The sequence below is a fragment of the Pezoporus flaviventris genome, unplaced genomic scaffold (assembly GCF_033815535.1).
Source record: "Pezoporus flaviventris isolate CSIRO_AGI_PZ_B2104156 unplaced genomic scaffold, CSIRO_AGI_Pfla_v1 ptg000454l, whole genome shotgun sequence".
Taxonomy (NCBI): domain Eukaryota; kingdom Metazoa; phylum Chordata; class Aves; order Psittaciformes; family Psittacidae; genus Pezoporus; species Pezoporus flaviventris.
The window spans coordinates 27,894-41,098 of NW_026893001.1; the positions used below are offsets into that span (position 1 = coordinate 27,894).

At 49.8% G+C, this 13,205-nt stretch overlaps 1 protein-coding gene across 1 annotated transcript in view; it reads right to left on the reverse strand.

The window, feature by feature from the left end:
- Positions 1-12,990, reverse strand: part of LOC133263745 (protein phosphatase methylesterase 1) — a 37,108-nt gene extending 24,118 nt beyond the window's left edge. Inside the window, exon 1 of the mRNA XM_061443622.1 lies at positions 12,856-12,990. Within this exon, the coding sequence (XP_061299606.1) occupies positions 12,856-12,953 (98 nt within the window). The 5' untranslated portion in view covers positions 12,954-12,990. The remainder of the gene's footprint in view (positions 1-12,855) is intronic.
- Between the last annotated feature and the right edge of the window lie 215 nt (positions 12,991-13,205).

A 13,205-nucleotide genomic window follows, 5' to 3' on the forward strand; every position in this document is an offset into this window, starting at 1 on the left:
GGCAGACTTTGCTGCAGCATGTTACAGCTGGTTTAGGTTGGACTGTCCTGAGTAGTTGCAGGTGATTAGGAAATACTGTCATCATCCTGGTTACAGCCCTTCCAACATGATCCATAAATCTGGTAAACATCAGGAGCTCCCTGGTAACCTGGGACTGTGAGACCAAGAAGTTTATAAGCAGACTCTCTTTAAGGGAGGCAGAACATGGGAAATGCTCAAGCAAGTTGCTGGGTAATTATAGCACGGGAGATGAAGAGTTGTGGTGGTGGGAGCGAGGCCAGAGGAGGCCATGGAGCTGCTGCGAGGGCTGGAGCAGCTCTGCTCTGGAGCCAGGCTGAGAGAGCTGGGCTGGGGCAGCCTGGACAAGAGAAGGCTCCTGAAGGGGAGACCTGAGAGCAGCTCCAGTGCCGGAAGGGGCTGCAGGAAACCCAGAGAGGGGCTTGGGACAAGGGATGTAGGGCCAGGCCAAGGGGAATGGCTTGAACCTGCCCGAGGGGAGACTGAGCTGAGCTCTTAGGCAGAAGCTCTTCCCTGGGAGGGTGCTGAGGCGCTGGCACAGGGTGCCCAGAGAAGCTGTGGCTGCCCCATCCCTGGCAGTGTTCAAGGCCAGCTTGGACACAGGGGCTTGGAGCAAGCTGCTCCAGTGGAAGGGGTCCTTGCCCGTGGCAGGGGTTGGGACTGGATGAGCTTTAAGGTCCCTTCCGACCCAAGCCAGGCTGGGATTCTATGAAGTCAATCATGTTTGTGAAATGAGGTTGGTGCATGGACAGCCACTATTGCAGAAGGGAAGGGAACACAGAAGCCTGTTGACATTAAACCTATACTGTGTAGGAGAGGTACAAAATCACATGAATCACAAGTAGGCACAAGTCCGGGATATTTAGCATCAAAATTCCTCACAACAAAAAGCATGAACTGAATTTCTTGCAGTTGCACACCAATGCTACAAGCCCAAAGTGCAATAATGTGAAGCAGCTTCAGCTGTCCCTGATCATATTGGGCTCAAGATCTACCCCGAACAGCAAACCCATGTTGCAATCTCTACCAGATTTTTAAGCATTCAGGACTTCCAGAGGGAATATTAAGCACAACACTCACCAAAACCAGGTACCAATAGCCAAGCCACACAGAAAATATTCATCATCCTGCACGGGCAAGAGCAGGTGTAGAAGGACTTGGAATTGTTCCTTTTCTGACAGATGAAGGACAGATCTCAGAGCTAACAAAGTCAAGTCACATACCCAGGATCTAGGCAAGAAACCACATTAATAAGACAGGACACACGGTCCTATGATGGGCAGCAAGAGCATGGTGACCCTGGTTGTGGTGTGATTCTCAGGCATCAAAGGACAACCTCAGCTTGGAGCACAGACTGCACATCTGCTCCGTAAGGCACCGGAGCCACCATGGTGGAATACTGTACCTGCAGCTGCATCAATAATTTCAGGATAGAAGTGAAGAGGATTCAAAGAAGAGTAGAAATCATCAGGAGTGGAGAACAGGATGTAGAGCAAGAAGCTTTACAGAGCCTCATCTGGTCAGATCTTGAGCAAGCTGCTCTAGTGGAAGGTGTCCCTGCCTGTGGCAGGGGGTTGGAACTGGAGGAGCTTTAAGGTCCCTTCAACCCAAAACATTCCATATTATGATACACAATGCCAGGACTATGTGGGACAGGGTGGCAGAAGAGAAGTAAAGGAGTAAGTTCAGTTGACTCCATCTCCATTGCTCAGGGTGAAGCTCTTCAGCTCATTTTCTCAAACAGATGCTGTCATGAGGTCAGATAACCTGGAGCAGTTGGTATCAGCCTCAAGCCCTTAGGTTGACCTCTGGCAGCTCTTTCTCCTGGAGCTGGCAGATAAACAGAAAAGGTGACCCTGCAGTCACCAACAGCACTGACACATAGAATCATAAAATGGTTTGGGGTGGAAAGAGCCTGAAGAGCTCCAATCCATGGCAGAGACTAGCTCTTCCACTGCACCAGGTTGCTCCAAACACCATCCAACCTGGCCTTGAACACTGCCAGGGATGGGGCAGCCACAACTGCTCTGATCTTTTAGCCCTGTCCCCTACCTGGCTAACTGCAAGGCCACCCAAGCACAGTACAATGGAGAAGATGAAGCAGCAGAACATTAGGAGACAGACTGCTCCTCTCAGTAGCAGCACAAACCCACACAGGGTTGGCCTGAGCACACTGCCACAGTCTGAATTTGTGAGGCAACTATCGATGAAAAGGGTAAACTTTGCTTGGTTCCACTTTGCCATCCCTAATTCCTAAGAAGTGAATTAGGTTGGTCAATGTTCCACATCCTTTGCTTGGAGAAAACCTGAATGGGAAACAAAACCAACAAACAACCCAACAAGGGCACAATCAAAAGATATATGAGCATTTCTGTATCCCATTCCAACACCACCCCTGACAGTAGAGGTCCAACACAAGGACCACAGCTAAAATGTTCACACAAGCGGCAGAAAGATGCCAATACCAAGACAGATCCGTGAGGATTATCTCATGGATTGCAAGAGGAACCCATGATATCAGAGCCAAGCCCTTCCCTAGGAACTTACCACTGCTTTATGTACCAATTGATTTAGCATCATCAGCATATGCTTCAAATTCAGTTTAACAAGGGTTATCACCCCCAGAGAAGAAGTTATTATTTGGGTGTTGTATGTGAATATCTGGGAATAATATATACCAGACCTCCAAGGTTTGCAGGGCAATTAGAGCAGAAAGCAAAGAGGAGCTGGGAATTAAAAACCTTTGTCAGCTCTGATGCTGATATCCGTAGATTCTACTTTAAAGCAAAATGTTCCCCTCCGAATAACGCTGGGGAAAGATACGTTAAAAATCTCTGATTTAATGCTGAATTTAAGGCAGAATAAATGTGTAGTTGTCCACAAATCACCTGGTGACAGCAGAAGATTGGGCAGTGGCTGAACTCAAGAGGAAAGAATTCTTCTTTCCTGAAGAAAAGAATTAATATCTTTGATTCATTCCTTTTCCAGAGCTGCTTTTTTGTTAGTGATACATCAACACACCCAAAATTAGAAGCAAACCCCATCAACAGCAGCTGTGATTTTGCACCTTCCTCTGCTGGAGCAGTATTTTGCTGACCAAATATTTAAACGGAGAAGGCTAATCACTGCTTTTGAAAGTCTCCATCAGCCCAAGCCACAAATGGATCCAACATAAGCACTTCTCTAGAATGCTCCTTATACTCCAAGCCAACCTAGGAAACTGGAATCACAAAGCAAATTCTGGGCACCATCTACAACTTGTTTTACCCTATTGTGCCGTCCGTCCTCTCCAGCATGTAAGGAATATGTGCACATAGAAGAGTTTTGGTTGGAAAGGATCTTAAAATCACCCAGTTCCAGCCCCCTGCTATGGGTAGGGATGACTCACTCTAGATCATGTCACCCAAGGCTCTGTCCAACCTGGCCTTGAACACATACTGCAAGAGATCCTGGAGCAGTAGGAGCTCACGTGGCTCAACAAACCTCTCATCAGTTCTTAAACGGGTTTTTGTGCTATTTTCCTAAAACTGAAGAGATTGCACCAAGCAAGGGAAGTATTTTTAGTAATCTCTTTGTTTCTTTTTGCTTACTGAAAGTCTGTACTTAAAGCTACCGAAGTGCTCAAGGCCAGGCTGGACACAGGGGCTTGGAGCAAGCTGCTCCAGTGGAAGGGGTCCCTGCCCATGGCAGGCGGTTGGAACTGGATGAGCTTTAAGGTCCCTTCCAACCTAAATCATTCTATGAGTCTATATTTGAACCTAACCACAGCAAATCAAACATAATCTGTATGTAAGAAGTGCCATAGGTGAGAAGTTGTGTTGAGAAATATTAGCTTGACAAGGCCAATATTGTAAGTTCTGCCTTAAAGATGCTGATTACATAAAATTGTAGCATCCCAGACTGGTTTAGGTTGGAAAGGACTTAAAGATCATCCAGTTCCAACCCCCTGCCACAGGCAGAGACACTAAGAAAGTTTCAGGGGAAAAAACAGAATCATGGAATCACAGAATGGTTTGGGTTGGAAAGGACCTTAAGATCATCCAGTTCCAAGCCCCTGCCATGGGCAGGGACACCTCACAGTAAACCATGGCACCCAAGGCTCTGTCCAACCTGGCCTTGAACACTGCCAGGGATGGAGCATTCACAGCTTCCTTGGGCAACCCATTCCAGTGCCTCAGCACCCTCATAGGGAAGAGCTTCTGCCTTATCTCCAACCTGAACTTCCCCTGTTTCACTTTGAACCCATCACCCCTTGTCCTATCACTCCAATCCCTGATGAAGAGTCCCTCTCCAGCATCCTTGCAGCCCCCTTCACACACTGGAAGCTGCTCTGAGGTCTCCACGCAGCTTCTCTTCTCCAGGCTCAACAGCCCCAATGTTCTCAGCCTGGCTCCATACAGGAGCTGCTCCAGCCCCTGCTCATCCTCGTGGCCTCCTCTGGACTTGTTCCAACAGCTCCATGTCCTTTTTATGTTGAGGACCCCAGAACTGCACACAATGCTCCAGGTGAGGTCTCACAAGAGCAGAGCAGAGGGGCAGGATCACCTCCTTCGCCCTGCTGGTCACGCTCCTTTTGATGCAGCCCAGGATACGGTTGCTTTCTGGGCTGCGAGCGCACACTGAAGCCGGCTCATGTTCATTTTCTCATCGACCAACACCCCCAAGTCCTTCTCCTTGGGCTGCTCTGAATCTCTTCTCTGCCCAACCTGAAGCTGTGCCTGGGATTGCTCCAACCCAGGTGTAGGACCTTGCACTTGGCATGGTTAAACTCCATGAGGTTGGCATCAGTCCACCTCACAAGCGTGTCAAGGTCCCTCTGGAACCCCTTCCCTCCAGCGTTATCAACCGAACAAATGGATTAAAAAAGGAGAAATCATTTGGAATTATCATGATTGAATGGCACAGACTGATCCCATCAAGGTCTTCTAGACAATTAAAAGATCTTGGGAGATCCTGGAGGCCTGGCAGGGTTCAAGGCCAGGTTGGACACAGGGGCTTGGAGCAAGCTGCTCTAGTGGAAGGGGTCCCTGCCCGTGCAGGGGTTTGGAACTGGAGGAGCTTTAAGGTCCCTTCCAACACAAACCAGGCTGGGATTCTACGATCATACATCATTTTTATTCACATATTGGAAGTGAACAGCAAACAGTCTTTCATATTCAAATCCCATCCAGATCCTTAACTCTCGTTGCTGGCTCTTTAAGCAAACATGGGCTAAACTCAAGACACAAAAGCAGACAGCAAATGCGGCAGGTGCTGCAGCCTTCAGGAGCTGCTGAGGGGAGGGTCTCAACCCTTTGGCTTCACCAGTGACTTTGCAAACTCCTTTATTCCATTTCCCCACAGAACCCTGACCATGAAGTTTGGTTTTATCTCCATTGCAACCAAGCAATTCAAACCAATCACTTTCAAGACGCTGACGATTTCAAACACAACCTCAGATGAATTTGCTCCTTAAAATAAATGAACATTAAAAAATGAAGTTCAAGTTCTTCTCGGTGTGATTTTCACGTCCTCCTCAAGTCAAAGAGAAGCATAAAACATGATTCAGCTGGATAGTTCTCTTGGAGAGCACTGAATACAGGCAGGAGAGTGCTATAGCATCAAGGGAGGGTACTGCTGGATGGTGTACACACATGTGTACCTGCAAGGGGGCTATAGTTTAGGGGAAGCAAGGCAGCAGAAATCAATGTGAGGTGCTTTGAAATATGATGGAATCCTAAGCACACATCTTGTGCTATCACAAAAAGCCAGTCCAAACGTTTCTGCAGCAGCCATTTTAACTAGAGAGGGCTTTTCCTTAGACATTAACATCAGTGTTTCACACAGTCAAGGATCCAACATCCTGCTGTTTGCATCTTCACGTGTACCATTACTTTGGAAGTGTGGAAAGAACAGCAGCTGAAAGCAGAGCTAAGATGAAGATTGATGGATCAGAGCACTCAGCCTCGTGTTGCAGTCCCACAGGCACAGCAAAGTGGACAAAGCTCTTTGATTTGGCCACTTTGCTCAAATGAGATTCCCCAGTACAGACACATGAAGAAGTGAGTCCAAAGGAGGCTACAGGGCTGCTGTGAGAGCTGGAGCAGCTCTGCTCTGGAGCCAGGCTGAGAGAGCTGGGCTGGGGCAGCCTGGAGAAGAGAAGGCTCCTGAAGGGGAGACCTGAGAGCAGCTCCAGTGCCTGAAGGGGCTGCAGGAAAGCTGGAGAGGGGCTTGGGACAAGGGCCTGCAGGGACAGGCCAAGGGGAATGGCTTGAACCTGCCCGAGGGGAGACTGAGCTGAGCTCTTAGGCAGAAGCTCTTCCCTGGGAGGGTGCTGAGGCGCTGGCACAGGGTGCCCAGAGAAGCTGTGGCTGCCCCATCCCTGGCAGTGCTCAAGGCCAGGTTGGACACAGGGGCTTGGAGCAAGCTGCTCTAGTGGAGAGTGTCCCTGTCACAAGCACGGACACCTAGAGAAGAACAGATAAGTCTCTTTTCACCCATTTCAATGCAGTAATAGGTGCTGGTTTATTACAAACAACTGAAACATGTGTTAACCTTTTAGCAGTGAATTACCAAAAAGATGTAAGACTTTATTATGGCTGAGAATCCTCAGTATAAATGGCAAAAGGTCCTTTTCAGAACGAATAATCTCAAGAGTAATCTCAAACAATGGTTTTAAAAGAGCATCCTGGCCTGTTAACTTCTTTCTGGTCAAGGATGACTGAAGCTTGAGAATCTCAGTGCTGCAGTAAATGATTTTCCTGTTTCCCTATAGCAATCTTATTTGCCCCACTCTCTGCTTCTTATGATCTGCTTTCAACCACAGCATAGTCATGATAACATGATCTGCCTGGCTGATAAAGAAGGAAATAAAAAGAGTGTCCAACATGATACTAAGAGGTGCACTGCATTTAAATGCTTGCATTGCATGCAAAGCATTTATCCATGGAAAAATCAGCTTACCAGCACTGTTGGATATTAAGTTTAAACCCATTTGAATGGCCCTTCCTTCAATTCCAGAAATTCAAGGTGTAGAAATAAAACAGATTCATAAACATGAGATGCTCAACACAGCAAAACGAAGAGGATATTTTAGTTTATTCCCTGTAGAAGTGTGAATTTTAAGGACTATTTCACTATAGGCTTTTGTATTTGTAGCACCATAAATCACACTCATTTTTCTCTGTACAACAAATCACATTCTCTTGTGGTGGCCCGACTATGGAATCTTGCACTTGATTGTATTCAAGTGAATCTTAGTAAGGCTAAACTTAGCTAAACCTAAGCTAAACCTAGGTAGAAGTAACTTGAATGCAGAGCACACACAAGCAGCCACACAGAACTGCAGCCCACAAGCTGAGAAGAGGGTCAGAGTCACACTGCCAAAATAATACAGCCCTGCTGAGACGTATGAATGAAGTTCTCCTCTACAAGGGCAGATGAAATAGTCTTTCCAGTTCACAGCTGTGTGAAAGCCTCTGTTGAAGCTGCACATCCAGGTTTGGGCACTGCTGTCCAACAATAAATCACAGCTTAGGATGAGATCAACAGCAGAGATGAGAGATGTTGGAGGGAGAATAAAAGGCGAAGGAACAAAGTACCGAGTCTGAAGGCTGGTTGGGTTCAGAAGCAAGGGTCTGGGTGATGCTGACATCCAACCACAGGTGTCTCCTGCAAGACTCTTCACCAGAGAGAAGTAAATGAGCCAACCACAAAGGCAGGTTGATGGTTCAGTCCCCTGCACTCCTGGCATACAGCTGCATTGATTAAGTATCAGAGGCAAAGCTTCTGCCACAGCAGCATCCATCACCCATGTTGATCTTCAGACTAGTACTGGAGCTCTCCTACACACTACTCTATCCACTTGGGAGGGATGGTCAATACCACCTAAAAAGCCACCTCAGCACCCTGCAGAACTCTCTTCCATCCTTGCTTTGTAACAACAGCCATGAAACAGCAAAACTTCACCCATTATTTGCACTTTGCTGTCCCTGTATCCATCCAGTCTTGTCACCTTTTCACACAAGTCACAAAGCCAGGTTGGACACAGGGGCTTGGAGCACGCTGCTCTAGTGGAAGGTGTCCCTGCCTATGGCAGGGGGTTGGAGCTGGAGGAACTTTAAGGTCCCTTCCATCACAAACCACTCTGTGATTCCGTAAGTCTCTGGATGCGGGTGTTCTCATGTCACACATGCAGTGCCTCACACAACTGCAACATCACCCATAAAGGGATTTACTAAATGTCAGAGCAGTAACCCAAAAATACAACTGCACTACACGACTACAGTGTGCTCACGAACCCTGCAGCTTTGAAGGGGAAGGACATGGGAATTCTTGTTCCTTACCCACAACACCAGATTTCATACCATGATTTCAATGTACTGAAAGGAAGAAGAGCATTATAAAACTGTAGGAAATAAACCTCTTTTCTTGATCATTTCCCTAACAGAAAGTGTTAAAAAAACCTCAAACATTGGCAAGATAGGAAGCTTTATATAAATTCCTGCACAGGATTAGCACTAACAAGCACTGCATGAGCAGAAATACCCTACAGGTGTACAATGATAGATGTCCATCATCAAACCCATGCTAAAATCCCTGGAAGTGCTCAATTAGAAGTTGCTTGTTTACCTGTGCTGAGTAAGTGAAGCAACAAATATCATGAGGGCTTTGCCAGTGCCTCATGCAGGCAGGAATTTAACAGCCTTTACTTTTGTCTTATTTCTAACAAGACTTAGCACCAGGATGGATTTTCACTAATGACAAAACTGATGTGAAAACACAGCCCGCAGCAGGGCAGCACTTTGCAGGGACACAGCCTATTAGAGGCACATGAAAAACCCATCACCTCCTTCAGCTTTACTGACTCTTTGAGGTCTCGCAGCATAGCATGGATCCCCCTACACCACAGGCCCTTGTCCCAAGCCCCTCTCTGGGTTTCCTGCAGCCCCTTCAGGCACTGGAGCTGCTCTCAGGTCTCCCCTTCAGGAGCCTTCTCTTCTCCAGGCTCACCCAGCCCAGCTCTTTCAGCCTGGCTCCAGAGCAGAGCTGCTCCAGCCCTCGCAGCAGCTCCATGGCCTCCTCTGGCCTCGCTCCAACAGCTCCACGTCCCTCTTGTGCTGCTGCCTCAGAGCTGGATCAGGGCTGCAGGGGGGGTCTCCCCTTCACACAGCAGAGGGGCAGGATCCCCTCCCTGAGCTGCTGCTCACGCTCTGGGGGTGCAGTCCAGCACATGGGGGGGGGAGTTCTGGGCTCAAGCACACACTGAAGCCGGGTCGTGGGGAGCTTCTCCTCACCCAGCACCCCAAGTCCTCCTCCTCAGGGCTGCAGTAGGATTTTCATCCTGTTTAAGGCCACCTTAGCACCAGCGTTGAACGGTTTTATATTTATTATTATTTAGGAATACCTCAGTCAACAAGCCATGTGTCGTGGTGTGCGGTTATGGTGCCACAGGTGTACACACTGCATGGAAAGAATGAGATGGATGCTGACAGAGTTTACAATGGATGGAACTGGTAAAACGTACATTCAAACTGCACAAAATAACCACAAGGGATGAGACTCTAAAGTTAAATGGGATGAAACGAGAGGAAGAAACAAGAACTTTATTTCTTCCCTTAGAAATACTGTGGGTTTGCAGACTGTGCACAGCATAAGCGTTGGTTTGGTTAACTCTGAACAGAGCCAGCAGAATTAAACAGTGTATTGAACATTAAATCCAGCCTTGTATGCACCATGTAACTTTCAGCACAGTCCTGTGAAACACAAAACTCTCCACAACACAAATGGGTGGTTTAGTGGCTTGCTTTTAACCCCTTGGTTTCATACAACATCAGGAAATGGAGCCCCCGAGTCCCAGCTCTCAGTTTCAGATAACCAAGAGATACAGGAGAGGACACAGCAGCCCTGAGAGGGGAACCCCTTCCAAAAGCCATCCAAAGCCTCTTCTTCCTACTCTCTATGCCTATTTCTCTACTAACAGTACAAATTAATCCTTAAATACAACTTTATTGCTCAGCCTCAAAGCCATGTCATTAAACATATGAAGCTTAGCTATAAAATAATTCATATTAAAGGGAGTATTTGATGAAGATGTGTTAGTATTAGCTCATATACCTCCGACATCAATTGCATTACATCTCTCCAAGTATCATGCAAATAATAAGGTGTGAAATAAAGGTTTTAAAACTATGTTTTAAGGAGAGGAGAAACAGTCCTCTCCCATCCATAAATACTAAACAGCTTATTTCAGTCCCAGCCCTGTAGCTGCCTTTTCCATCGGTTCTTTCAGTTATCTGATTTCATGCACCAAGGCAAAGGAGATTTCCTGTAGGAATTGGAGGGTATTTTTATCTTCCAAATGGAGCACTTTGTGTCATGCAGCTTACACATGGACCTCCTAGAGGGTAGCACCCAGGCTGCTGCTCCTCCAGAGGATCAACCCCTGGTCTTTGAGGCAATCCAAACCTCAGATTCCATTCTGTAGCAACGAGCCTCGATCAAAAAGTCACCCAGTCCTGAAAACACCTTTTCTTTAGGTGTAATAAAACCTCCATGTCTCTGCCATTCTGCTTAAAGCTCCACTTTGGCACGGGGCTCTCAATGTGTTCTGTCACAGCTCTCCTGAGCTCAGCTCCCCACGATTACTACCAGCTGCTTTCACTTTGCAACCGCCACTTCCATCTCTGCAACCAAGCCATAGCCCTGCTCCAAGGAATTCTTTACTACAAGGGTGCTGAGGCGCTGGCACAGGGTGCCCAGAGAAGCTGTGGCTGCCCCATCCCTGGCAGTGTTCAAGGCCAGGTTGCAGACAGGGGCTTGGAGCAAGCTGCTCTCGTGGAAGGTATCCCTGCCTGTGGCAGGGTTGGAACTGGATGAGCTTCAAGGTCCCTTCCAACCCAAACCATTCCATGATTCTATGATTATCTTGCCCTCCTTTTACCACAACCAGGCACCTGCTTGGAAGGACAAGGTTCTCCTCACACCTTTGGAAGTGAAGTCACGACATTCCCTTCAAAGCCATCCCATTTCCAACCCCTCTGACTCAGTGTTAGAGCTGTTCGTCTCCAGTCAGGACTAGACACTGGTCAATCTTCTCTCAGTTTCCAAAACTGCTTAAAGGGTTTGACAGCTATATTGGACTATCCCAGATTTCCCATCATCTGAAGCAGGCACTTCAGGCACTTGGCAGAGTTCACCTCCTCTACAGCTCCATGTAAGTGTCTGCTGCTGAGGAGTAACACTTAAATACACCCCTCTCCCCCAACCCTGCTTTCAGCAGCTCTTCAGGTACCACCCAGCCAAATCACGACACGTTGGATCCTCCCTTCAAATACAGATGGCAAAAAGAGCTGCTGAAGAGCAACCCCAGCACCAGCCACCCCCCCTCAGCACTCTTCCTGCAGTGACACCTTTGCCTGCTCCATCGCCAAGGAGAGGGGGCTGGAGAAGCTGGGTCCCGGTGCCGTTTGGGGGAGCAGGGTCAGACTGGTCTTTCCCATCATGTCAGCATCCAGGGACAGCCACCATGCTGCCACCCTAACCCCGCCCCCCCAAGCAATCAGCACCACAGCCCCTGATCCTTCCCAGCAATGTGTAACCCACCTCCTAAAGCAACCCATAGCTCTGCCAAAGGACAGAGCCCCCCAGCCTGCCCGCACATGGGGGACCCTCTCCCCTCAGCTGCCATCTTCCAAAGAGGATCCCCTGCTCCTAAACCACCCCTGATAATGAGCACCCTCCTGTTCAGACCCTCCCCCAAAATGACCTCCCCTCTCTCCAGACCCCCCCAATAACAAGCACACACCCCTCCAGACCACCAGGAATGAGCACCATTCCTCCTGATCCCCATAAAACGGGTGCCCCCGCCCTCCAGACCCCCCCAAAACTACCTCCCCTCTCTCCAGACACCCCAACAACGAGCATCCCTCTCTCCAGACACCCCAACAACGAGCATTCCTCTCTCCAGACCCCCAGTAATGCGCACCCCCCTCTCCAGACCCCCAGTAATGAGCACCCCTCTCTCCAGACCCCCAGTAATGAGCACCCCCCTCTCCAGACCCCCAGCAATGAGCACCCCTCTCTCCAGACCCACCATAACGAGCATCCCTCTCTCCAGACCCCCAGCAATGCAAACCCCCCTCTCCAGACCCCCAGCAATGAGCATCTCTCTCTCCAGACCCCCAGTAATGAGCACCCCTCTCTCCAGACCCCCAGCAATGAGCATCCCTCCAGACCCCCAGTAATGAGCACCCCTCTCTCCAGACCCACCATAACGAGCATCCTTCTCTCCAGACACCCCAACAACGAGCATCCCTCTCTCCAGACCCCCAGTAATGAGCACCCCTCTCTCCAGACCCACCATAACGAGCATCCCTCTCTCCAGACACCCCAACAACGAGCATCCCTCTCTCCAGACCCCCAGTAATGAGCACCCCTTTCTCCAGACCCACCACCACGAGCATCCCCCTCTCCAGACACCCCAACAACGAGCATCCCTCTCTCCAGACCCCCAGTAATGAGCACCCCTCTCTCCAGACCCACCACCACGAGCATCCCTCTCTCCAGACCCCAATAACAAGCGCCATTCCCACCAGAACCCCCAATAACGAGCAGCCGCCCCCCCCAGATTCCCCCAAACGAGCATCCCTCCCTCCAAACACCCCAATAACGAGCACCCCTCCCTCCAGACCCCCCCCAAAACGACCTCCCCTCTCTCCAGACCCCCCGGTAACGAGCCCCCAGCCCCAACTGCCAGCGAGCCCACAGTACCGAGCATCCCTCCCCTCCCCCGCTGCTACCCACCTCTTCCCCCCCCCCCCACATCCCCTCAGCCGCCGCCTCCCTTCCCCCACCTACCCCATGCGCATCTTGGAGCCGGACTGACCGCCGCCACCGGGCAGCGGGGGCCGCGGCGGGAGGCGGCCGAGGTGCAGCTGCTTCTCCAGAGCCGACATGAGGGCGCAGGAGGCGATAGGAGACACAAGGACACACCGCGGAACAACCACCCCCCCCCCTCCCCGCCACGGGGTTCGGCCGCCGCCAGCCCCCGCTCCGCGCACACCGGAAGCGGGTTCCCCCTCACAGCGCCGCCGCGCGGCACCACGGGGCGGGCAGGAGGCCCCCGCGGGCACCCGTAGCGCACTCCCGGGGCATTGTGGGAAATGTAGTCCACGCCTCCGTAAAGTGTTAAGGGAGCGCGGTGCATG